Consider the following 24,603-nt stretch of genomic DNA (forward strand, 5'->3'; position numbering starts at 1 on the left):
TGCTACACTAAACGGAAAGGGCAAAATATAGCGCACACTTATTCTTTGATTTGTTCACTTCAATTCTAATTTATAATTTGGAACATTTAAAATTGCATTTCGAAAAAGTCGTAGATTTATGTGAAAGATCGGAGCGTTACATAAGCATATGTAACACTAGCGTTTAATGAATTAAGGTGACGTACTGTCTCAAACTGCCTTCCGTTTTGGAAAATACATGCAGAGAGGATCCCCCAGAGATCTTCGATCAGATTTAGGTCCGGACTTAATGCTGGCCATTGTAATACGGGAATTTGCCTGCCATTAAAGAAGCGCTTCGTAACCTGTGCCGTGTGGATTGAAGCGATATGTCCAATTATCGCCATAAATGTAGGCAGCAAATTCTATCAACTCACTGTCCAAAAGATTTATATACATACTAGCATTCATTTGAGTGGATATATAGCATATAGATGTCTTTCCATTGAAGCAGATTGTAGATCATATCATCAAGGTACCGCCTCCAAAGCCTCGCTTGTAGCAGAAACGTCATTCCTGACGCGAATCTCCCCAATATTTCTTGCAATGATCTGAGCTGTCCAAATTGAATTTTTTCGTCACTCAACACTATTTTCTGCCACTCTTCGGCCCAGAATTGGTATTTATTTGCAAACTGCAAACGTGCTATAATATGCCTTTGCAAGAGCTTTGGTTTAGGTAACATGGAGGTGTCTTTGATAAACTTATTTTCATGAATAATTCCAACAATTCTATTCCTTGTTATTTGCAGTCGCAACTTGGTCCGTATTTCACCGCTACTCATCGAATCCACTACTACTAACCGTCGAATCATCCGTTTGCACCAATCATCAATGTTGGTTTTTCGTCCGCTGCGTCGCACTGTACCATAATTGGTGGGGTTTTTAACAAATCTTGATATACAGTTCCGATGTCCCTTTAGTCTGGATGCAATCTCGTATATTTTGAAACCGCTTTCATGCATTCCTATAATTATTTCTTGTTCCTTGGCTGACAAACTAGTACCACGAGGCATTTTAGGCTTAAAGTTAAATAAATGTATTAAAATTTCAAATAATTCATCAAGTTAATACACCTACAATAGTTTTGCAAATAAATTTTCACGCAAAAAGATTTATCCGCGACAATATCAGCAAGAAAGATCAGCTAAACTGATTTTGCACATATGTATAAATATTTACTACGCAATACCCAATGCACAAGCACATTCTTAATGTAACGGTACAACGAAAGAGAGCAGAATAAAACAATTTTCATTGCATATTAACGGCAACATATCAGCCGTTTATTCCACATTCACCAAAATTCAAAAAATACCAGTGAACAAAATATATAAACAAAATCAAAAATGCACATATAATTATTTGTATGTGGTAAGGACTATGCGTCTAAAGTCTTTTGTCATTGAAATTAAGAAAAAATTTAGAACAAATAACACTTTTATTATGTGATAATTCTCAACTCAAGGTAGTTAAAATAGATGTACTATATATTGTACATTTCCTAAACACCGGCAGTAAATATAAAAGACGTCTTTATGAAATGAAATGTGCATATTTTCCTGATAAAAATGGTTGTTTGATACTAAATAGGGATAAAAGAGGATCAGACCTTCCGACTTAAAATATACCATGTTTCTGTGAGCTAATAGTATATTTTCCACTCAATATTTTGCTAAGCTTTACACCTACTATATTTGCGAGCACTTTTAAATAATATTGTTGATTGCTGAATTAAAAGTTTAAAGAAATAGAATTATTTCCTTACTGGAATAGACAGTTAAAATGTATTTTCGTTGAAATGGAACAATAAATATTCTGACAAACATCTACTTTGTACTTGCATAATTTGAAAATCCTGTTGAAAGTGCTTGCACGTGTCGCGGTTTCACATGGCACATGACACCTTATTTCATTTCAGCAATACAATGGCATTCCCACATAACAACATACTAGAAATTGCAAACTATGTGGTTAGTCATACAATACAGCAACAATAATCATAGAACAACAAAATTATCACAATGCCTGACGCACCAGCCGTGTGTAATATGCTACAATGCTCATAAGAGTTGAGGTAGGGAAATCGAAATTGAAACACGAATACAAGTAGAGGTGGATGTAACTGACATGGAAAGTGATAATTCAGTATAATAATTTAACACTATAATAATGTGGAGGCTTCGGAGCGGGCGAGCTCATCAGCCAGTTCGTTGTCGGCTATACTTCTATGACCAGGCACCCAAATTAGGTGCACCTGGTTCCTTTCAGCTAGGCTGTTCAGCCGTTCTCTACACTTCTGCACAAGATGATGCATGAAGGCATTATACGAACTCAGGCCATTTGACAATGACAATATCCCCGGTGAAATAACATACACCTACAACACCAATTTCAATTAAGCTCGGTACAAGATATTACCCTGACGTTTTTATACTCTTGCAACCAGTTGGAGGATGGAGCCATGTGTAGGAGTTCACGCAAGTGAAGAAAGTTCTCTGAGGGTAATTCACTTGGGTATGGCCAGAAACGAGTATTTTACATATGACTCAAGTAGCTCCCAACTTCCGGCCTTAGATCAAATATCCTCTGGGTAGCCAAAAAATAGCCGTTTGAAATTGAGCTAAAGTGAGAAGGCGAAACATCCCCTCCGCAGGATTGTGCGCTGGGTTTGGGACTCGCCACTTAAAAAATCATAACAATGTAAAGCAACAACAAGCCTCGGATGAGTGGCCCCCCATTTGATGACGACCATGGCAAACGAAGTAAGGACTACGAATTGAGGGCATATACCAGGAATGTCCGGTCCCTAAATTGGGAAGGTGCCGCTGCCCAGCTGGTTGATGTCCTCTTGAAAATAAAGGCTGACATCACCGCCGTCCAAAAAATGCGAGGGACGGGACAAGGACAGAGACGAGTAGGTGCTCGTGACATTTACTACAGTGGCCATATAAAAGAGCGCAAGTTTTTTGTTGGATTCGTGGTCGGAGAGAGACTCCGTCGCCGAGTGCGGTGAATGAACGTCTAGCCACAATCCGCATTAAAGCGAAGTTCTTCAACATATCGCTGATTTGCGCCTACTGCTCCACGGAAGAGAAGGACGATGTGACCAAAGATACCTTTTATGAGTGCTTGGAGCGCATTTATGTGAGATGCCTCCGACACGATGTCAAAATCGTGCTTGGCGACTTCAACGCCAAGGTGGGCAAAGAATGTATCTTCGGCACTGCGGTCGGTAAATTAAGCCTCCACGAAGAAACATCCCCAAATGAGTTGAGGCTGATCGAATTTGCCGGGGTTACGGTTATCTGTAGTACTAGATTCCAGCATAGGAAAATTCACTAAGCAACCCGGCTGTCTTCGGATCGAAAAGTCACCAACCAAATCGAACACGTTGTGATAGACGGAAGACACGTCTCCAGTGTTTTAGACGTGCATACGCTCCGAGGTCCTAGCATTGATCCGGACCACTATCTTGTTGCAGCCAAGATTCGCACTCGCCTCTGTGCAGCAAAAATCGCACGTCAACAAACACAAGGAAGATTCGACATCGAAAAGCTGCATTCACAATAGACAGCCGAACGATTTTCCACCAGACTAGCAATCCTGCTCTCTGAGAGCACTCATCAGCAACTCGGTATAAGGGAGCTGTGGGACGGCATTTCAAACACCTTAGGTACAGCTGCAACTGAAACCACTGGTTTTCGAAAAGTGCAAAAGAACAGCTGGTACCACGAGGAGTGCCGTGTTGCAGCGAAGAGAAAACAAACTGCCTACCTCGCAACGTTACGATCGACCACAACACGTGCGGGATGGGATAAATACCGAGAGTTGAAGAGGGCATTTGTAGACAGAAAAAGAAAGAGGCCGAAATGCGTGAGTACGAAGAGCTTGATAAGCTGGCAGACAGGGGTAACGCTCGAAAATTCTACGAAAAGAAGACCGAAGGTTTCAAGACCGGAGCATACTTTTGTAGAACCCCCAAAGGTGATCTAGTCGCCGATGCCCAGAGTATACTTCAATTAAGGAGGGAACACTTCTCCAGTCTGCTGAATGGCAGTGAACATACAAAGCCAGGAGAAGGCGAACCCGATTCCCCAATCGATGACGATGGAGCAGACGTTTCATTGCCCGACCATGAAGAAGTTCGAATAGCAATTGCCCGCCTGAAGAACAACAAAGTGGCAGGGGCCGACGGATTGCCGGCCGAGCTATTCAAACACGGATGCGAAGAGCTGTTAAGGAACATGCATCAGCTTCTTTGTGAAATATGGTCGTACGAAAGCATGCCCAACGATCGAGCGTATTGTTTGAAAGAGTAAAGCCCACCGTCAACAAACTGATTGGACATTATCAGTGTGGCTTTAGACCTGGCAAATCAACAACCGACCAGAATACACCATGCGCCAAATCTTGGAAAAGACCCGTGAAAGGGGAATCGACACACATCACCTCTTAGTCAATTTCAAAGCTGCTTTTGACAGCACGAAAAGGAGTTCTCTTTATGCCGCAATGCCTGAATTTAGTATCCCCGCAAAGCTAATGGGGCTGTGAAAACTGACGCTGAGCTACATCAAAAGCTCCGTCAGGATCGGAAAGGAACTATCCGAGCCGTTTGATACGAAACGAGGTTTCAGATAAGGCGATTCCTTATCGCGCGACTTCTTCAATCTGCTTCTGGAGAAAATAATTCGAGCTGCAGAACTTAATCGAGCAGATACTCGTACAATCTTATTCCATATACATATGTACATACATTTACCTCTGTGAAAAGACAAACCACCAATATATATTTTCCAACTCAATTATACAGTGACAATGAAATCATACTCGTATGAGTAAATTTAGTGTTACATACCCAATTGTTAATTTTATATAATCTAATTCGCTCTCCATTGTTTTTATTATTTTTGTAAGCTCAACAAGTTTGTAATTCATGAAAATTTGATTTCCTCTTTCTCACCAATGTAAACGTGAATTATTTTGTATTATCAGCTAAATATTTCTATGCCTGAATTTTTTAGTATAAATAATTTGTTGCTGTTAGACTCTACATATAAAATGTGCACTAAATTACGTTTTAGGCTTTTCAAATACAGTCTCTAGACCATGTTATCTTTTTTGCATACCCTCCACCGCTGTAAACAGTCTACGAAAACAATTATATTCGTATGTAGTTCTAAATGTGAATTTGGGTAATTTGTAGACCAATCTCCAAAATTATTACACTATGTAGCAACATATTGGAAGAGTATAAACATTTAAATCAGGCGTCGTTAAACTTTTGCGGGTTTGAAGCAACTATAAGTATTGTTAGTATTGCTGCGTGTGATGTCGTCTGTTAGTTGCAATTTATCTGTAGCGTGCTAAAATTTTCAGAACCGCTTTGCGAGAAGCAAAAACGGAAATGAAGTCGTTGGCACTGTCAGTGGTTTTGAGCGTTTGCGGCTGTTGTTGCTGGTTCGTCGTTGGAAGGAAGTTTGTCGCAAACTAAAGTGTAACTATAAAAATACACATAAGTGTACATACAGGGGTAAATTTGAATGAATGTATATTTGAGCAATGCAATGCATTTGTTTCTGTGTAGTTTGTATTTTAATGAGCGCAAAATTTTTTCACACCCGCCGGTAATTTATGTACCATTACAAAGAGGGTTATGCATATAACTTTACATAATTTTTTATGTCTACAGAAACTTCTGAAATGCTTACCGTGATTAGGGTAACCCACGAAGACTTTGCATTTTTCTGGAGGCTTACTTTTGGACGTTTTAAAAATAAAATTTTGAGTTTCTGTATGCAACTAACTGGTACGATATGGAAACATCTAGCTGATTTTAAGTATGATCACGTGGTATAAATCAATAAACTCAATAAGCCTTATTTAAAGTAGTAGACGAGATTGTACGAGCTGAAGTATTGTATTGTTACTTAAACGAATCGAAACATGAGTGAGAATATAATCCCTATGTATTACTTTTCACCCACAGTGTTGCAACTATACAAGTTATTATTATCTGCAAATTTACATACAAAGATTAAAGTTTAGCTTAGTAAAAATCAAGTCTTCCTTATTGAACAATACTTCAAAAAAATGAAAGTTTGGTGCAAATTTTTCGAAAAAGTTCGAAATTTTATACAAAATATTGTCGGAGTAGTGCTTAAATTCGTCAGCTGTTAACACTATTTGAGACGGCGAGAAAGTTAAATCTTGTATTAATTTTAGGACACCCTAATTACCACCATTAATTCAAATTTAACTTATCTTCTCCATTTTATTTTTTACATTATATTTTGAGTAACATTTTATTTGTGAGCGCTGTCAGTTGTTTAGCAATTTTTCAATAGTCACATTGGTTCCATTTGCACGCCCGGGCGTAGAAATTCGCTCCTTCACATTAAATTTCTTCGGAGATTATATTCTTACTTTAAGCAGTAATCCATGTAAAATTTCGTGAAGATATATCGTCAAATGAGGAAGTTTCCCATGCAAGCATTTGATTCCGATCATTCAGTTTGTATGGCAGCTATATGCTATAGTTAACCGATCTGAATAATTTCTTCGGAGATTACATTATTTCTATGAGCAATAACTCATACCAAAATTTCGTGACTATATAATGTGAAATGAGGAAGTTTCCCTTGCAAGCATTTGATTCCGATCATTCATATATGCTATAGTTAACGGATCTGAACAATTTCTTCAAAGATTACATTGTTGCCTTAGAAAATAATCTATACCAAATTTCGTGAATATATCTTGTCAAATGCAAAATTTTTCCATACAAAAACTTGATTCCGATCGTTTAGTTTGTATGGCAGTTATATGCTATAGTAAGCCGATCTGAACAATTTCCTCTTTTATTACATAATTATCTTAGAAAATAACCTGTGCCAACTTTGCGAAGATACATTGTCAAATGTGAAAGTTTTCCATACAACAACTTGATTCCGATATATATATTATATAATATGTTATAATGGTCCGATATCGGCCATTCCGACAAATGAGCAGCTTATTAAAGAGAAAATGACGTTTACAAAATTTCAACACGATATCTTAAAAACTGAGGGACTAGTTCGTTTATATACAGACGGACGGACAGAAGGACAGACAGACATGCGCATGGCTAAATCGACTCAGCTCAACATACTGATCATTTACATTATAGGATCTCCGAGACTTCCTTCTGGGTTACAAACTTCGTGACAAACTTAATATACCCTGCTAGGGTATAAATATCTTTATATTTGTCATTAGAAAACTTCTTCAATTTCATATCAATAACTATTTTTTAGTGCAAACATTTATATGGTAAAAATTGAAGTATTCAACAACATTAATATTCAATAATTTCTACTTCCAATCCAACTAGATGCAAGAACATAAGGAATGAGAGATCATATGGGGCTATATCAAGTTTTTCACCTATTTCAAGCATAATATATTCTGTTAAGAGTATCTTCTGTTATTTTTATTGGTATAACTCAAATATCTTAATTCAATATTTTGTGTGCAAATGACTTCGGACCTCATCGTAGTATTATTTAAAAGCGACCAGAAGTAAAAAAAAACTAAGGAAATTTAAATGTGGCAGTTAATCAGCGGGTTATTTATATTAATAACTGCTGGAAACTTACTTGAATACTTTGCCATGTAATACACAAGGAATAGTTAACACACGAGTGAAAAGTTATTTAAAATATAATGCTGATACTTTTTGTATTGTTAAGGTCTAATGTTATTATCCTTTTCATTAATAATAATAATAATATTTATTATTATTAAATAAAGTTTGACAATATCAGCTTAGTTCTATTTTAGTGAAAAACCTGGTTAACTTTATTGATAATTGCTATGAATTTGAAAAAAATAACTAACTGAGCATAATAAAAAAAGGTACCGGAATATAAAGTGTTTGGATATTAGATATTGACTATACATTGTGAAAAATAGTTCCCGGAAATTGTAATTAAATTCCCCATATAAATGATATTTTTGCTACATAACTTGGTAGGACTGTCCTTAATTACTATGCCAAATATGACAGCGATCTGTCGAACAGTTATCGGTTAACAAATCTCTTTGGAGACGCTTGAATTTTATTCCCACATTCATGGAGAACATAATAACTGCCGTGTGGCTCCGTGTGAGTTATTCTTGTTCCCCAAACTGAAATTCCCGCTTCGTAGAACCCGTTTATAGTCGATCGAAGAGATAAAACAAAATTCACTGAAGAAGCTGAAGGCTATTTCAAAAATTTCTTATAAAGTGTTTCGAGGAATTGAAAAATTGTTGGTATAAGTGTAATACAGGGTGTGTCCAGAAAATAATAGGACTGAGTCGATTAAAGAAAATTGTTGGACCAGTCGTTACAATTCTTTAAAAAATTTAAAAATAGGCTCCTTCTGCGTCAATGCGGCGGTGACAGTGCAATTTTAATTGAAGGCCGATGTGCGTGCTGCTTAAATCCCCTCTGCCGTCTCAAACTGCTTGTTTTTTCAGGCAACGAAACAAAAAAGTCCGGGGCACATCTGGACTGTCCGATGTCTTGTTGGACCCAATTGACCCTTCGTTTCGTCTCTTGAGGACTTCCACGTAAAACTTGGCGTTGACGGTTTGTCTAGGTGGAAAAAATGAATATCAAAAAATAAAATGAATATTGTTATCTCACTGCCACCACGGTCTTCATCAGTGACCTATTTCCGGCCTTCTAAAAAGTCCTGGTGCCACCGAAAACACAACACGTCGCGCGAAAATGTTTGTCCAGACTCCCCAGGTGCTGCAGACAACTGACCAGCCGCTCGTTCGTTAGCTAGGAACGCCTTCTACCAAGTCCGCTCAGTGCGCATATGCTCCGAAGTACATTCGCGGCGGAAGAAAATCAGTCCTTTTACTTTCCCGACAAACACTATACATCTTACTTTGAAGGCGACAATATTAATAATTCATCAATAAATATTGATGAATTATTAAATACCTTTCATTTTATTTACAATTTCGGGTATGTTTTTGCCACGAAAAAGTTCGTATATGATTATAACATAAGCATGCTTTATTTGATGCAACTTCAACCATTAATGCGATACCTAGGCATAACGAGGTTAAACTATTCTATAAACATGCCAAAACCAAAACAAAAGGATTTTGCATTCAGTTGATCCCCCTCGAAGTAGTCCTCTCTGGCCTTGTGTTAATGTTTTTTCCAACTCTCTAAACAGTTGTTGAAGTCAATTTATGGGATAGCCTTCAATGAATTCAGAGACCACTACATCTCAAAATTGAAGACAACTATACAATTAACCGTGATTTTTGACCTGCCTTGACGTGGCTTTTTCGGCTTCGTCTCTCCTTTGCCACGATATTCGGCCAGTTGATTCCATTTTCCATGTCGTAAGTATATAGTCCAAGACTCATCGCTAGTAATAACACATTTCAAGATATCTTGGTAGTGGGAAATAATTGTTTCTCAGACGTTAATGCAACGCTGTTTTCTGAAAAAATGTAGCGGAACCAATCATGCATTTTCTTTTCTTCGGCCCAAATGATCTTTTAAAATGGTTTCCTCTGATTCTCATAATATTCTAACGATGACAATAAGTTCTATCACTGTTCAGCGTCGCTTCGAGAGCATGAATTCCTTTATTTTTCTGACTTGTTGATCATCAGTTGATGTTGATGGTTGGTTCGTCGTCAAGGCGTTCTCAACTCTCTTTCAATCATTTGTACCAATCAAAAATATTTGCTCGCGACAAAAAATTATCATCATAGGCCTTTTACAACATTCCGAAAGTTTGACACCCGAAATTTGATTTCGCACATAGATTTTAATGGTAATTCCTTCCTGTATAATTTCACTCATCAAAATCACATCGTCGAATGCGCTTTATGTAGAGAAAGTCAGAAAGACAAGCGTTTGCTAAGCACTAATCAATATTTTGATGTGACATTTTGCACAGATGAATTAGATCATATAAACATTAAAAAAATATTTCGACGAATGAGTTTTCGGAGAAGCGCCTGCCTAGCTGTTGAAACCGCTGAAGGTATTGCAAGGGAGTTTGGTGTTCGTTTATTTTCATTTCGACCACGCAGTGGTTATGTGCAGCATATTTCTGGTATAACTACAGTATATGTAAAAAGTGCATATTTGCGACCAAATGTATATGTATATGAATTTTCACAATTCCGTTTATATCTTCTTTGTACATAAACCCCTAAAATTTCTCTGGAAAAAGTCAGAATTCATTGTTTATAACCAAAATCTGACGTAAGCCGCAGGTTAATCACTTTGCTAAAGCATAGTTTCAGGCGTTTGATTGAGATGCTATAATAAAATTACGGGTTTTTAGTTTTAATTGCAGCTATCAGTACGGAATCTATTAATAAGACATTTTTAGGCGAGATTAATGCAAGTTATTAAGGAACATACGAGTGTAACGCATCAAAAATTAGGCGATTTTCGTAAATTTTTTTTAAAAGAATCTCCTCGATTTAATGTTTCGAACTTCTTTGGACGTAATAAGGTATATTTTCAGCCATATTTTAATTATTATTTTTTTTTTTACAAAAATATATAAAAATAAAGGAGTTATATGCTCTCTTCGGAGGTACCAAAAAAACCAGTGCCCTAACTGCTGACATGATTCCGGCCAAAAAAAATCAAAAAGGTTATTAAAGTTTCCTATACAATATCAAAAATTAACAAAATGGCGCATTTTTTGAAAAAAAATGTCGTTTTTTTAGGTAAAAAGAGGTCGGTTTTTTAATGCCAAATTGACAATTTTCAACCAAACAAAAAAATCGTAGGTTATTGTATAGTAAATGTACTCAACAATACTCAGTTTTAATGTCGTTTCGAGAAAAACGCGTTTAAAGTTTCACTTAAATATGTTTCTACTTGCAGTCGCACTTTAAAACGCTGCCATCCACAAATTATTCAACATGTGACCTTGCGGATTTCACAGGATATTTTTGGAAATATATAATAAACTAGCTGTTACCCTGTGTGCCTCGCTACACCTAAATCGATTAAAACTCTTAAGGGTTTTTACTCTGTGTTTTATTTATTGTTGTAAAACTGTTACTTATTTATAAAACATATTGGTATACAACATTTTTGGTTTTTCCACCTGGCGCGTAAATGAATAAGCACCTTGGTGTTCCCACTCTCGAGCATGCGACGAACAATTGGCCGTGGGAGAAGCACGGTTCTTTCAAATTGACGCCGCACACTTGAAACGTTTGCCCTTGCGATTTGTTGATGGTCATCGCAAAGGCAAGACGTACTGGGAACTGCAAGCGCTTAAATTCAAACGGCATGTCCGTTGGAATCATGGGAATGCGTGGTAAGAGTACGACATCACCTGCTGCCTTGCCATTTAGTATTGTTGCTTCAATCAAATTTGGCCACAATTTTTTGACTGAAAGCCTTGTGCATTACACAAAGTCGGTGGATTCAGATTTCGTAGAAGTATAATGGGTGAACCGACTTTCAGGACCAAACGATGCGGTGGCAGACCGGGGGGATCCAAAGAATTCAAGAACTCAGTTGGATAATTGACTACTTCATCTTGATTCAAAACGCTATCAATCGATATATATGTTGTAGCTTCTCCTGGCAGTTTTTCTTGAATGGCATAATTGATTTCGTTGACGTGTACATTTTTTGGTGCCAATAGTCAACCGTCAACAGTTTTTAAATCATCAAATGATCTTGGTCCGCGCACGTTGACTAATAGCAGACGCAAATAGAAACATTCGGCGTTGTTCGGATGGATGGTGTAAATGCGTCCTATGCATCGGTTTTACGGACATTTGGATAACCGTCAACACGCTCCCCTTGCTTTCGTCGTTGAAAAGTTTTCGATGATGGATTCCAAGTGAAATATTGTGGTATTTCGGAATATAGCAATATTCTTGCAAATTCATCGGTTTCACACAACTCGAAAAAGGTAGTAAGTGTTGTCCGCGGTGGTCGTGCTACGCTCTGTTGTATATTGTCTACAGTGAAATAAACGCGTTGACCATTTTCGAGATGAACTACCAAATGAAGAACAACGGGATGCCAGTCGTGTATTGGAAACGATAAAATGCGCCATACTGCCTCGTTGCTGCTTATATAACGGCCCATTTGGTATTGCTGAATTTCATCGATTGTCTGATAATCAGCCACTCCGAAAACTGCCATATCACTGCCCTTATTTACGTATTTGCAGATGTATTTAATCGATTTGACAGAGTTGCAATATTCTACATTGATGTGCGCTTCGAAAATTTTTGACAACTATGGTGAATACGGCACGACCCAACGATTATCAACATCAACGTCTTGATCCCGAACTTTTATGACCGTTGAATTACCACCATCTTCAGCGGATCGACGCCGATATAATGGATATCCGTCATTTCCAGTGATTGTATCATCAACTAAAGCTCTAGGATAGCGCTTTGAACACTTATTGTCAATCATGCATGGTGACGTTGGATTAATAGCGCCTCAAGGGCCGTGGATCATGTTTTTTGTTACAACGTCGAACAATTGTGGGTCGATTGCTTCATCTGGAATTTCCGCTGAGATGACTTTGTCAATCTGATCTGGTCGTATTTTGCGAACTAACCAAATCAAGATGTGTGCATGCGGTAATCCTCTTTTCTGCCATTCGATCGAGTACATCCAGCATCAACCTTCTCCAAAAACACAAAGTTTCACAATTAAATCCATCATTGCTTTTTGCTTTTCCCTGAATACACGTGCTGTCAAGTCGTGACGATCAGTTGTTGATTGACCGGGGAACAAATGACATTTGATGTCATTCCACTTGGGATTGCACGTGAACGTTATGAACAGAACCGGTCTGCCGTAATGGCGCACATACGACATCGCATCTTGCTCATACTCGTGCATATGGCGCGGACTGCCGATGTATGTGGCTGGCAATATTGTCAGACGTCCAATGCTATTCACATTTGCATCATTCATTACGGCGTCTCTCAAATGGATGTACTCTTCAGAACGCAATTTCGCTTGGTTTCGAATAAAGTTGACACGTTCGGTCTCGATCTTCGCATACATGTCAACCAAATACTGATGGAAAGGCTTGCGACATTTCAGGATGTAGTTATCTTCTTGCGGACGAATCATTATTCTGTACGAATAGAAGTTCATCGCACTGAGTTTTTTCGGTGTTTCTTGGCCTATAAATGAACAATACACAAAATATTGAATCGTAAGTAGCATTTCTTCTCAGAAATTGTACTTTTTTACCAATAGTTGGATTGATCAATCGCATATTGATGTGATAGCCGTCATCACCTCTCCACAATAATATCGGATATTGTAATGCATCATAACTACGGTGTAGCTCGGAAACACGCTGAAGTTGTTCGTTTCTACGGTGCAGTACAATATCTCGCGATTCAAACTGTTCGCCAACAATGACGATTGCCACCTCATCGATTGTTGGTGCGTTGAATCGTCTGGCATGCTGCCCCATCGGCATTTTGTCTGCTCTGATGACGATTCGATGGTTATCAGACGGCATGCGGTCCAATGCGATTTTGAACAATCGAATCAATTCATTGTGCTCATTGAGAAATCTTTGCAAATTTAGTACGATTTCTCGCCTTGTACCGGTCGCAATTTTACATTGTTGATTTAGTTGGTCAGTTTCATTACCGATAAAATATATTTGCAAAAATTGATAGTCGGCATCGACAAATGGTATGAGCGAGCCTGCTCGATGGTATATTTGTCCCTGAATCTGCAGAATAAAAATGTCAAATGTTTCACTGGAAATTCCATGCAAAGTAATCACCTTGAACGTCGGCATAAATGGATCTCTAATGATCTTTGTGGCACCAAAAGAAGTCATTTGAAAGCATGAATTGTACGCTTGTATGTTCTGCAAGAAATGCTTAGACGTCGGCGATTCTCCAGTGAGCAAGGAATGTAATGGTTCTGGTGGCGGTTCCAATGCAGGCAGTTTCACTTTGCCACTGAAGCAGCACATGCCAGCTGTTTCTCCTCGAAATTTCGCAGCATTGCAATGCGTACAAATAATATCCATTGCTCCGAAGGCACCATGCAGGCTGTAGTCGCAGTCAGGATCGTGGTGAAAGCCAACATGTTCCATTTGATCGCGAAGGCGGACCGGAACTCGGCCTTGACGGCAATTTGGCCGTTGATTGTCGGCGAATTCAGCTCTAATCTGTGCACGCTGCTCTCTGTACACCGCTCTACCACGGGCATTCACTTTAGCGCGTTGCTATTCGCTGTGATTTTTTCTTAATATTGACATTCGACGTGAATCACTCGTATGTCTGCCAACCGTATTACGTTGGCGCAGTCGAGGCATTTTCTAGAGTATGCATATTTTAAGTACATAAATAAAAATGTAAAAATTAACCTAAAACTACATCTTAAACTACACACGCATATGCAATAAGACCCACCAACAGTGTATTTGCAAACCGCATGGAAGCACTAACGAAACAATAACAATACTCACTTGCTTTGTGTGTGTTGCACACAAAATCGGTTCGAATAAATGTAGCAAATCGATGGAATTAAATCTGGAAAAAACACACAATGTTGAGACACATTTTTGTTTTACACACACCGCGCATTTTCAAGCGACAATCGAACCGCATGGCATCACATACGAAACAACAACAATACTCACTTGCTTTGTGTTGTACGCAGAATGTTAATCACGTTGAAATCAGAGAAAAATACACACAATTTTAAAATATGTCAATAGAAAGAACAAAAAGGCAAATACGATCAACATGCGATGTCATTGTTTTTTATTAGTTGTAAACATCCGCCAGTTGTTTCTGTTTATTAGAAAGGAATTAAAAGGCATTTGACAGGACTACCAATCTTGCGGCAAAACATTATTTCATGAGAATTTGTATAGGCGGGATGTATCATTTTATTTTATTTTTTTTTTTGCAAAACGCGCAATGATACACACATTAAATTTCTTAGGTGCACCCTCCAAACAGACCCCAATCACCCCTGAAAATTTCATTGAAATCGGACAAGCCGTCTAGGAGGAGTATGCGAACAGGAAGTTTTGCCACTTAATTTTATATATATAGATAAGTGTAACACTGGTACAACCTCTTAAGTGAAGTATTTAAGAAACTTTTTGAGTTCAAAACGGCTATTTTATGTCATATAATTATAAGGTAGTGAAAACTTGATTGAATTATGTAAACGCTACAAAAGCGGCACACATGAAGTAAATACTGAAATATTTCAATTTAAAAATACGGCTTTTGAAATTGTAACATATGCCTTTAGTACAGACAAAAAACTATTGAGAAAGTTGGAGCTTGTCGAAAAAATCGTTATGAAACATTTTTGAAGAGCATTCAATTTCGTACAAAGTCTACAAAACGAAATAATGATAAGAACTCATACTTGAAGTGCCTTTCGTAGAGGTATGTATCTATCAGTCAATTTTTCATAGAACTTATCGAGAAAACCTTAGATTTTTTGACCCACCCTAATAAATGTATATACGTAATATGAATATATAAATAGCACTTGCCGTTCACCGCGCCACAAATGGTGTTGCCATGGGCAGCCAAATCGACGCCTTTTCGCGTCACTTTCGTACATTGGGTTATTAAATTTTTACGCCTTTATGCAGTTTGAAATGGTTTGCTGTGGTCGGTGCCCGAGGCTTTTCATTTTCGTTGCTTCGTCTGCTACTACAAAGTTCGGGAGGACGACAGGCATGGAGAGAAAATGTAACAGCTTTGTGCACAGATGTTTTTGCTGCCTTTCGTCTTTTCCCAGTTTCCACTACGTTGCTTTTCCTTGTTGAAATTTTTTTCTTTCATTATATTGCATCTTTTGTATTTGGTGCTTTCACTGTTTTTGTTGTGTTGAATTGCAGTTGGTGAGTTGTTTTCGTAGCATATAATTTGAATTTCTTTCCTTTTATATAGTAAATTATGCTTTAAATTAATATTAATTAGCTGTTAAAGAACAACTTCATTAACATATTAAAATCAAAAGCTACTTTTTGTTCATTCTTCTTCTCCTTAATTGGCGTAGACACCGCTTACGTGATTATAGCCGACGTTTAACAACAGCACGCCAGTCGTTTTTTCTTTTCGCTGCGTGGCGTCAATTGGATATTACAAGAGTAGCCAGGTCCTCCGCCACCTGGACCTTCCAACGGAGTGGAGATTTTCCTCTTCTTCTGCTTCCCCCGCCGAGTACAGCGTCGAATACTTTCAGAGCTGGAGTGTTTTCGTCTATTCGGACAACATAACCTAGCCAGCGTAGCTGCTGAATGCGATATTCGCCGTGGCCGATGCCCAAAGGACCGTAAGTCTTTCGCAGAACTTTTCTCTCGAAAACTCGCAACGTCGACTCATAAGTTGTTGTTATCGTACATAAAGCAGTGTACTTGTGAAGTTTTTATCACTATAACTTCTGCTCACAATTTTCATTAAAATTTGGCAATATAGGAGTTTTCACTGAGGTATCCTCGCTACAATTAAAGAAATTTATATAAATGTATTATCTTAATTTTTTGAAGTGTTGTCCTAGAATTAACTGTTTTTTCCCAACAACCAGTAATACTTAATGCATTCGTTTAAACTCCATTATTCAGTATAATTTTCCGAGTTTGAATAACAATAAAAACTGTAATATCTCCAATTGGAACATTTATAAATTTCAAAACATAATAAGATTTGTTTTCACTAGAAGAAGAAGATTTGGAAATTTGTCGCCGAAGCCGAAATTCTCTCACTTAAAATACATTTACATGTTTGCTTTTGGTTTTGTGCGTAAGGTGCTCTTATAGAAGCAATTCAAAAGTTTTCTTTTCGGTTAAATCGATATTTGGAATTATTTTGGATTTGATTTATTTGGAAATATTTGGAAAAGGCGCTGTTTGATTTCAGTATAGTATATCCTATTTTCAGCATATAGTAAGTCAAAATCTTCTTTTATTCCAGAGCAAGAATATTTAACTTTTGACAAAGAATAACAAACTGATCCTTTTGCCATTCTATTACAAATTTTATATGAAAATTTGTTAATTTTGCGATAGCAAAACCATTCACAAATAATCATTAGTTATATAACACACCAGTCATATTCAGTTGAAGGCTAAAAGATGAGGGGAAAATTCCTATATCTGGATATGTTTTGTATTACCCGTATATTCTTATAAGTTATTCATAAAGTATTCCGTTAAAAATCCCACTGCAAAAATATTACCGATTATCTTGAAATTTATATAGAATTCCGTCACGTCTCCAATTTTAAGCAAACAAAACACGGTTTTTAGGTTGAAAATAATTTAATTGATATGTATTTATACCAGCTATATATTTTGCGACGATTACCATAGTTTTATTGCTCTTCTCTGCAACACTTTCCTCACCACATTTACTAGGTTAGTCGGCCAGCAGTACTGTCTTTTTTATGTCGATAAATCACGTATACGCAGTGTAGGCCACAAACAAGAACAAATATGCATATGCCTGATATTTTCCTGTTAACTCATATGCGCGTACGATGTATCATATTATTTAGCAGTATTATATTTGTAGCCTATATGCTTGCTGACGTTGAAAGTGATATGAACTAAAAATGAAAACTTCGCAATCAAATAATATTAAAGTGAATAGTTGATAAAAATGATACTTTTTATCTGTATTTGATGTACCTTGTAAAATCTTTCCAAAAAGATATAATATTAAGTAATTTATATATCCAAAATTTGTTCGAAATATTTTTTAAGACGTCCTTCTGCGCAAATGTAGATTGGTGTTTAGAGAAATCCCAGGAATAGTTTTGTAATTTTTCCAACATATGTATAATACTTAAACAAATATATAAATAAGTGATGCAGTAATACTCAATTTTATGACCAATCTTGCAAATCTTTTGCTATTTCTGATTTTTAACACAGTACGTTTCCAAGTGCGAGTACTGCCGATGATGTGAGAAATTATGACATGCCCTCAATTCGTAGTCCTTATTTCGTTTGCCATGGTCGTCATCAAAAGGAGGGTGTCTAATCCGAGACTGATTGTTATTTTTCATTGGGTTGTTTTTTACGTGGCGGGTCCCAAACCCAGCGCACAACCCTATGTATGGGATGTTTCGCCTTCTCACTATAGCTCGCCTGCAAATGTATGTTTTTAGGCTACCCAGCGGATACTTGGGCAAAGACCGGAAGTCGTGAGCTGCTTGAGTCACATGTAAAAGAATCGTTTCTGGCCACTCACAAGTGAATGGCAATCAGAGAACCTTCCTCACTTACGTGAACTTCTACACATGACTCTATCCTCCCTCACGTTAGAATGTTGCCAAAGTTATAGATGGAAATTCGAAATATTGTTGAAGTTAGAAAGGAAATAATGACCTAGCGTCTAGCAGATATACGAGCGTTTGGGCAGAAAGCGGAAACCTTGACGCCCATTTCTCGGTTTTTCATTTTCACAACTTTTCTTAATTGGCGGACAGGATAGAAAAAAACTAAACGCCGTATAGAAAAGTTTATTATCTTTTGGGTTAAATTGCCTTCTATTTAAACTAAATAATAACTAAGAAAATTCAAGTTTGAACATATTTTTAAACAACATAAAGTTATTTTTTGGTCATAAAGCAGTTTGTTTCAATTTTTAAAAAATTTTCAAATTTTTACACCTTCGTTTGGAATGTTTTTAGTTTAACTTGAAAATAAATTATTAATAAAATATGAATCTTTTTGAATTTTTTGTTTCCGTTAGACATTGCGACTTGCATTCTGCCCACCGTCCGACAAGTGCACATGCGAGATGCATCGAGCCATTGCTTTTCAAAGGCAGAATATCAAAGATTTCGTATCCAAAAAATTTATAAAGGATGATTAAATATATAACTATAAACCCTAGAAATTTGGCTCAAAGCACTTATTTCTTTCCCTTTCAAAAAAATCCTCAAAAAAATCGATTTTTTTAAGCCTCTAAAGCAGGCTTTCCCCTTAAGTGCCGCTTGATTGTCACTTAGTATATATATAGGAATTTGAGATAGTTGCGTCGAAGGTTTACATATTTCTACGCACCCACTCATAGCAGAGAACCCTGCTTGGAATATGCTTTTATCAGCTACGAAAAACTATTAATAATTTCATTAGAAAAGCAGCCTTTCCAATTGTGGCTGTTACATAAGATAAAACTGGCAGCTGAAAGCCATGAGGAAACCGTATATCGTATCAAAACCTACCAGAAGTTCACAACCAACCATGTGACGCTATTGTAATCCCTTAACCGCCAACACAAATGTAGTTTATGAAAGCCGCATTCGGTTAGTCACCAATATATTGACAAAGATAAAAAAAATATTTCCATATTTCACAATTTTTGTCCAAAAATTCATCCATCGTTCCTTAGCTTGAAACGAAATATATGTATTGCTAATTGCGGCTTAGTTCCCAGTGATAAAAATATAGAGTTGTTGATAGCTCTGCATATTGTGTATATTTTCACTAAAGCTTAGGTGTGGGACAGCATATTTTGATAGCCCACAAGCTTATATTTACAAATTTCGAACAGTTATGATAACTAAGGGTATGCGAATCCAGTTCGATTCGAGTCGAATCGAATCCTTAGAATCGATTCGATATTCGAGTCAAATATCGAATATTTCGAATAGTTCGAACTATTCGAATAATGCGAATAATTCGAGCAATTCGAAATATTCGAAGAAGTAAAATCTTAAATAGATTATTCTATTGCAGTAATAGAACAAAATTAAAGAAAATAAAACTATTATTTAATTCAAATTGATTTAGACATTTATTAGCAACAACATAATAAAAAATAACCAATGTTTGATTTTTTGAATATTTGAAACGAGAATGACAGATGAACGTCAGATGCATGAACGAGATTCAGATACTACTGGCGCTAATTAAAAAATCATGCAAATGGTCAAATATTAAAATTCTATTATACGGGTCGAATCTCGGATCGAATATTTCGGTTCGATTCCCGTCGAATAATTCGAAATTTCGAATATTCGCATGCCGCTAATGATTACTAACAATTTTTATTCTCCTGGAACGGTACATTCTTATAGATACATTTACCTGCGCGAAAAATAAAACTACCAATATCAATTTCCAACTGTTGTGTACTGTGTGAGAATAAAATTTTTGTAATAGTGTAGTAATTACTGATTAGTCGGCCAGCAGTACTGCCTTTTATTATGTCGATAAATCACGTATACGCAGTGTAGGCCACAAACAAGAACAAATATGCATATGCCTAATATTTTCCTGTTAACTCATATGCGCGTACGATGTATCATATTATCTTTAGCAGTATTATATTTGTAGCCTGCTGACGTTGAAAGTGATATGAACTAAAAATGAAAACTTCGCAATCAAATAATATTAAAGTGAATAGTTGTTAAAAAAGATACTTTTTATCTGTATTTGATGTACCTTGTAAAATCTTTCCAAAGGATATAATATTAAGTAATTTATATATCCAAAATTTGTTCTAAATATTTTTTAAGACGTCCTTCTGCGCAAATGTAGATTGGTGTTTAGAGAAATCCCAGGAATAGTTTTGTAATTTTTCCAACATATGTATAATACTTAAACAAATATATAAATAAGTGATGCAGTAATACTCAATTTTATGACCAATCTTGCAAATCTTTTGTTATTTCTGATTTTTAACACAGTACGTTTCCAAGTGCGAGTACTGCCGATGATGAGAGAAATTATGACTTGTAAATTTATTTATTTATTAGCACAAAAGCTTTCATTCTACATACTTGTATTATCATAAATATTTTACCAAAATTGAAACCTGGGCAAAATTAAAATGCTCCAAAATTGCTTTGAATCATAATAGTTTCGTGTATGAAAACGCCAAGCAAATTGAGATAGATATAGAGTTATGTATTTATAAGTGATCAAGATGGCGATCCGAGGAAATGTCTGTCCATCCATTCAATTAGCTGGGTAATGAATGGAGTAATCAAAACTAGATCAAGTCTACAATGAGGTGGTTCCGATATCCACGTAAACTTAAGTTTTTTTTTAGCCGAAGTGCGGAACGTTAATCCGCTTAATCTAACCTACTCCCAACTCCAGACTCTCCCACGGAACCACCTAATTAGGTATTACTTCGTGGGAGGGACTGAGAAGACATTTAATTCTCCTTTATGACACGGACTGACAGACGTCTAATCTGTTCTATATGTCTCAAGATTGTCAGGATTGACAGCATTCCAGTTCTCAGTGGACTGGCACATAAGTATCGTCAAATTTTCCTCCGTAAAACTACCACCAAGTGTAATTTTAAGTTTTTCCCTTATACCTAAAAAGCGAGGGAAATAAAAGAATACATCTTCATAGTCTTCTGAGCACTCTGAACACGTCGGACAATTCAGACTACTGTCGTGGTGGAATCTATACAGGTAGCTAAAGCACCCATGCCCAGTTAGTATTTGGGTTAAATGGATGTTCGTTATTAGTCTGTAGGCCCACCGTCCTTTGAGTGAGGTTTGTCACCGCTGCTACCATATCGTTAAGCTTTTCACTCTCTCTTCTCTTTTGTGCACTGTGTTTATTTGTCTGCCATATGGTTTGATGCTTAGCGCCTGGATCCATATTGGAGCCGCATATAACATAACCTTTGCAAGTAAACAACGCCTGTTGAAACGTATGCAGCATTTATTTGCCATCATTCTTGATAAGGCATTCAGGATTATATTCGCTTTTCCTGCACTATATTCTAGGTGATCCTTAAATTTGAGCCTTGAATCCACTATGACTCCCAGATATTTTAGGTGTGACTGCGAATCTCGGACTCCCCTATGAAGAGAAATATACTTTCCTCTTCTTTTTATTGTATTTATGAGCAAGGCTTCTGTCTTTTGCTCAGCCAGTTCTAAGTTCCTTGAGGAGAACCATTGGCGCAGGCCACAATAAGGTCGTCTGCGTACGCAACTAATTTAATAGCTTTCGGTTGGTGTCTCCTTAGCACTCCATCACACATTATGTTATTATGGCGTATAATAGTCGCCTGTGACAATTTCCATAAGGAGCACGTATTTCATATAGAGCTTTGATTATGTTTGCCCACTTTGCTGAGTTAAAGGCATTCTTCACATCCAGGGTGATCAGCGCACAATACTTTTTTGTTCCGCCTCGCAGTGTCAACGACATCGTATAGTCTGATGATCCGCCGGCTTTCTGGATTGCTGATTCCAAGTTCTTACTATACTTTCATATACTTTGCCAATAGTGTCAAGTATGCACAGAGGTCGATATGATGATGGTTGCTCTGGAGGATTTTTTGGTTAAGGAAGTAGAACCAATCGCTGGACTTTCCATGGGTAGGGAAATATCCCTTCTTTTAAGCACATTTGTACATTTTTACGAATAATTTTGGTCTCAGAGTCATGTCTTCCTTCAATTTTCATAAAGGATGTGGTTGTATGCTGTTCCCCAAGGGTTTTCGTTTGCTTCGGGCAAGGCTGACTTCAGAAGCTTCTTTTGACTTTTAAATACTTTCCTAAGACTGCTTTCATTTTCTTCACTTTGATTACGTTATAGGCGGCGTCTATCTGAGTTGCAGAGAGCCCAGCTATTTCTTCATTCCGCCAATATGCTGGCCTTCGATTGTTGTGGTGTGTGTCCTACGCATGATTGCGTCGCAAGCTGCGGATACCAAGTGCATCTTCGTCTTGTTTATGCTCTGAACTCCACACCATGTCAAAAAGTTCGGCATCAAAATATTTTTATTTCCAAGTTCGGTTTTGGCATGTGCTGCTGCTACGTCGCTCCGTCCCCCCGGCATATCAGACTTCAGCAATAATAGCCATGTGGTCACAATTTGTAAATATGTCCGACAACGCCCACTTAATGTCCTACTAAGGGCGTCGTTGGCGAACATGAGATCGATTATGGAGCCTTTGTTTCCTTTTTAAAATGTATTTTGCGTTCCGCTATTCAGGATCGTAAGTTTTGTTTGGCGAAGGAATTCAAGTAGTAAACACCCACGATGGTTTCTGCGCCTACTACTCCAAGCGGTCGACTACGCATTGAAGCCGCCTGCGATTATAATTGGAGCTTTGCCTCTGGTTTCTAGAGCAAGTTCCAGGAGGAATTCTTCAAAATAATTGAGGCGCTGGGAGGAGCACAGCAGCTAACAGTATATATGCCACGTATATTTGCCCATGTGAAAAAATTATGCCCTACGGAGCGAGACATAAATGGTTGTGTGACCATATTGCAGCCTTTCCAGATATGCCTGTAGTCCAGGTGCTTTCCGAACGCTGGGAGTATTGCTCGCTTAGTAAGGCGACATTAATTTTTTCTTCAAATACTGTCTGTTCTAGTAGTTCTTGTGCTGCTGCGCAATGATTCAAATTTAAATGTATTATCCTCATTTTCCTTACGATTTCGCCATTTCCAGATATTTAGGCACGTAGTACTCAGGGCTGAGTGTGCTCCTCTGCAAAGCATGCAGCTTGGATCGTTAGTGCATGACTTCGCTACATGTCCACCGGCTCCACAACGTGTACATAGAGACGACCTGTCCACAGGGTTGCAACATTTGTGCGCCATGTGCCCCAGATGGAAACACCTGAAGCAACGGGGAATAGGGGAGTATTCCCGGAGGCGACATACAGACCACCCGATCTTTATTTTTCATACCTTGAGCGCAGTCGTGGCGTCCTGGGCGCGCAAGCATAAGATAGCTATTTGTGTTCCGCTTCGGGTCTTTCGTATGCTCTTAATGTTTATTTTTCCCAGATTTTTTATTCCGCACTCTTTTTGCAAAGCTTCGCAAATCTTTTCTGGAGAAGTTATTTCATCCAAATCCTTGCACATAATCATGGCGTTGTGGGTTTCCATTTCCCCGACCACTCCTTCTAAGGCACTTTGTAACGATTCGGCTCTCTTATCCGCATGGTAATAATGGGAATGTATGTAAACAAGAAGAAACCTATGTGCGTACGTGCAACAGGCGTAAGCATACATAGTTTGATGCCCCTGCTATTGTATTTACCCAGTTGTTGTTAGCGGTGCTGTAAAAATACAACAGTTGTACCGTATTAACCATCGTTACATACGTGCTAACGCAGCAACGCTATGCGTACGTTAGCGCGAGTTGAAGCTATCCAATCTATTCTTTCTTTTATTTCGCAAAATTTATCCCAAATAATGAATTTAGAGGAATAAAGTAATAATTGCCAAACATTTGGTCGTTCATTAATTGTTAGCATCTTTCATTTAGTTGGCAGCATAAGTCCAACATCTCCGTTCAAATATTACTCATATGCCCTGTAAATTAGGGTGGTTAGAAAAATAACTCTTTTATTCGCTTTTTTCTGAATACTTTTATAGGTTTTTGTATTCGTACGTAGAGTTAGTGCTAAATGAAGGGTGCTAACGCTTATAGCGTTCATCTATTAATATTAGTTAGTGCACACATTGCATGTGTGGTTAATGATTAGCACAAAAAATAGAAACAGCAATAGTAAGCAATCAATTATAGCTTGTTTTCTTACCTTGTGTTTTCATTTTTTGGAAGAAGAGAC

General features: G+C 37.4%; 1 protein-coding gene across 1 annotated transcript in view; it reads right to left on the reverse strand.

Annotated features, from left to right (window-relative positions):
- Positions 1 to 13,061: 13,061 nt before the first annotated feature.
- Positions 13,062 to 24,603, reverse strand: part of LOC125777487 (uncharacterized) — an 82,188-nt gene continuing 70,646 nt past the window's right edge. The window contains exon 4 of the mRNA XM_049452573.1: positions 13,062 to 14,255. Within this exon, the coding sequence (XP_049308530.1) occupies positions 13,139 to 14,255 (1,117 nt within the window). The 3' untranslated portion in view covers positions 13,062 to 13,138. The remainder of the gene's footprint in view (positions 14,256 to 24,603) is intronic.

This window comes from Bactrocera dorsalis, chromosome 1, assembly GCF_023373825.1.
Source record: "Bactrocera dorsalis isolate Fly_Bdor chromosome 1, ASM2337382v1, whole genome shotgun sequence".
NCBI lineage: Eukaryota > Metazoa > Arthropoda > Insecta > Diptera > Tephritidae > Bactrocera > Bactrocera dorsalis.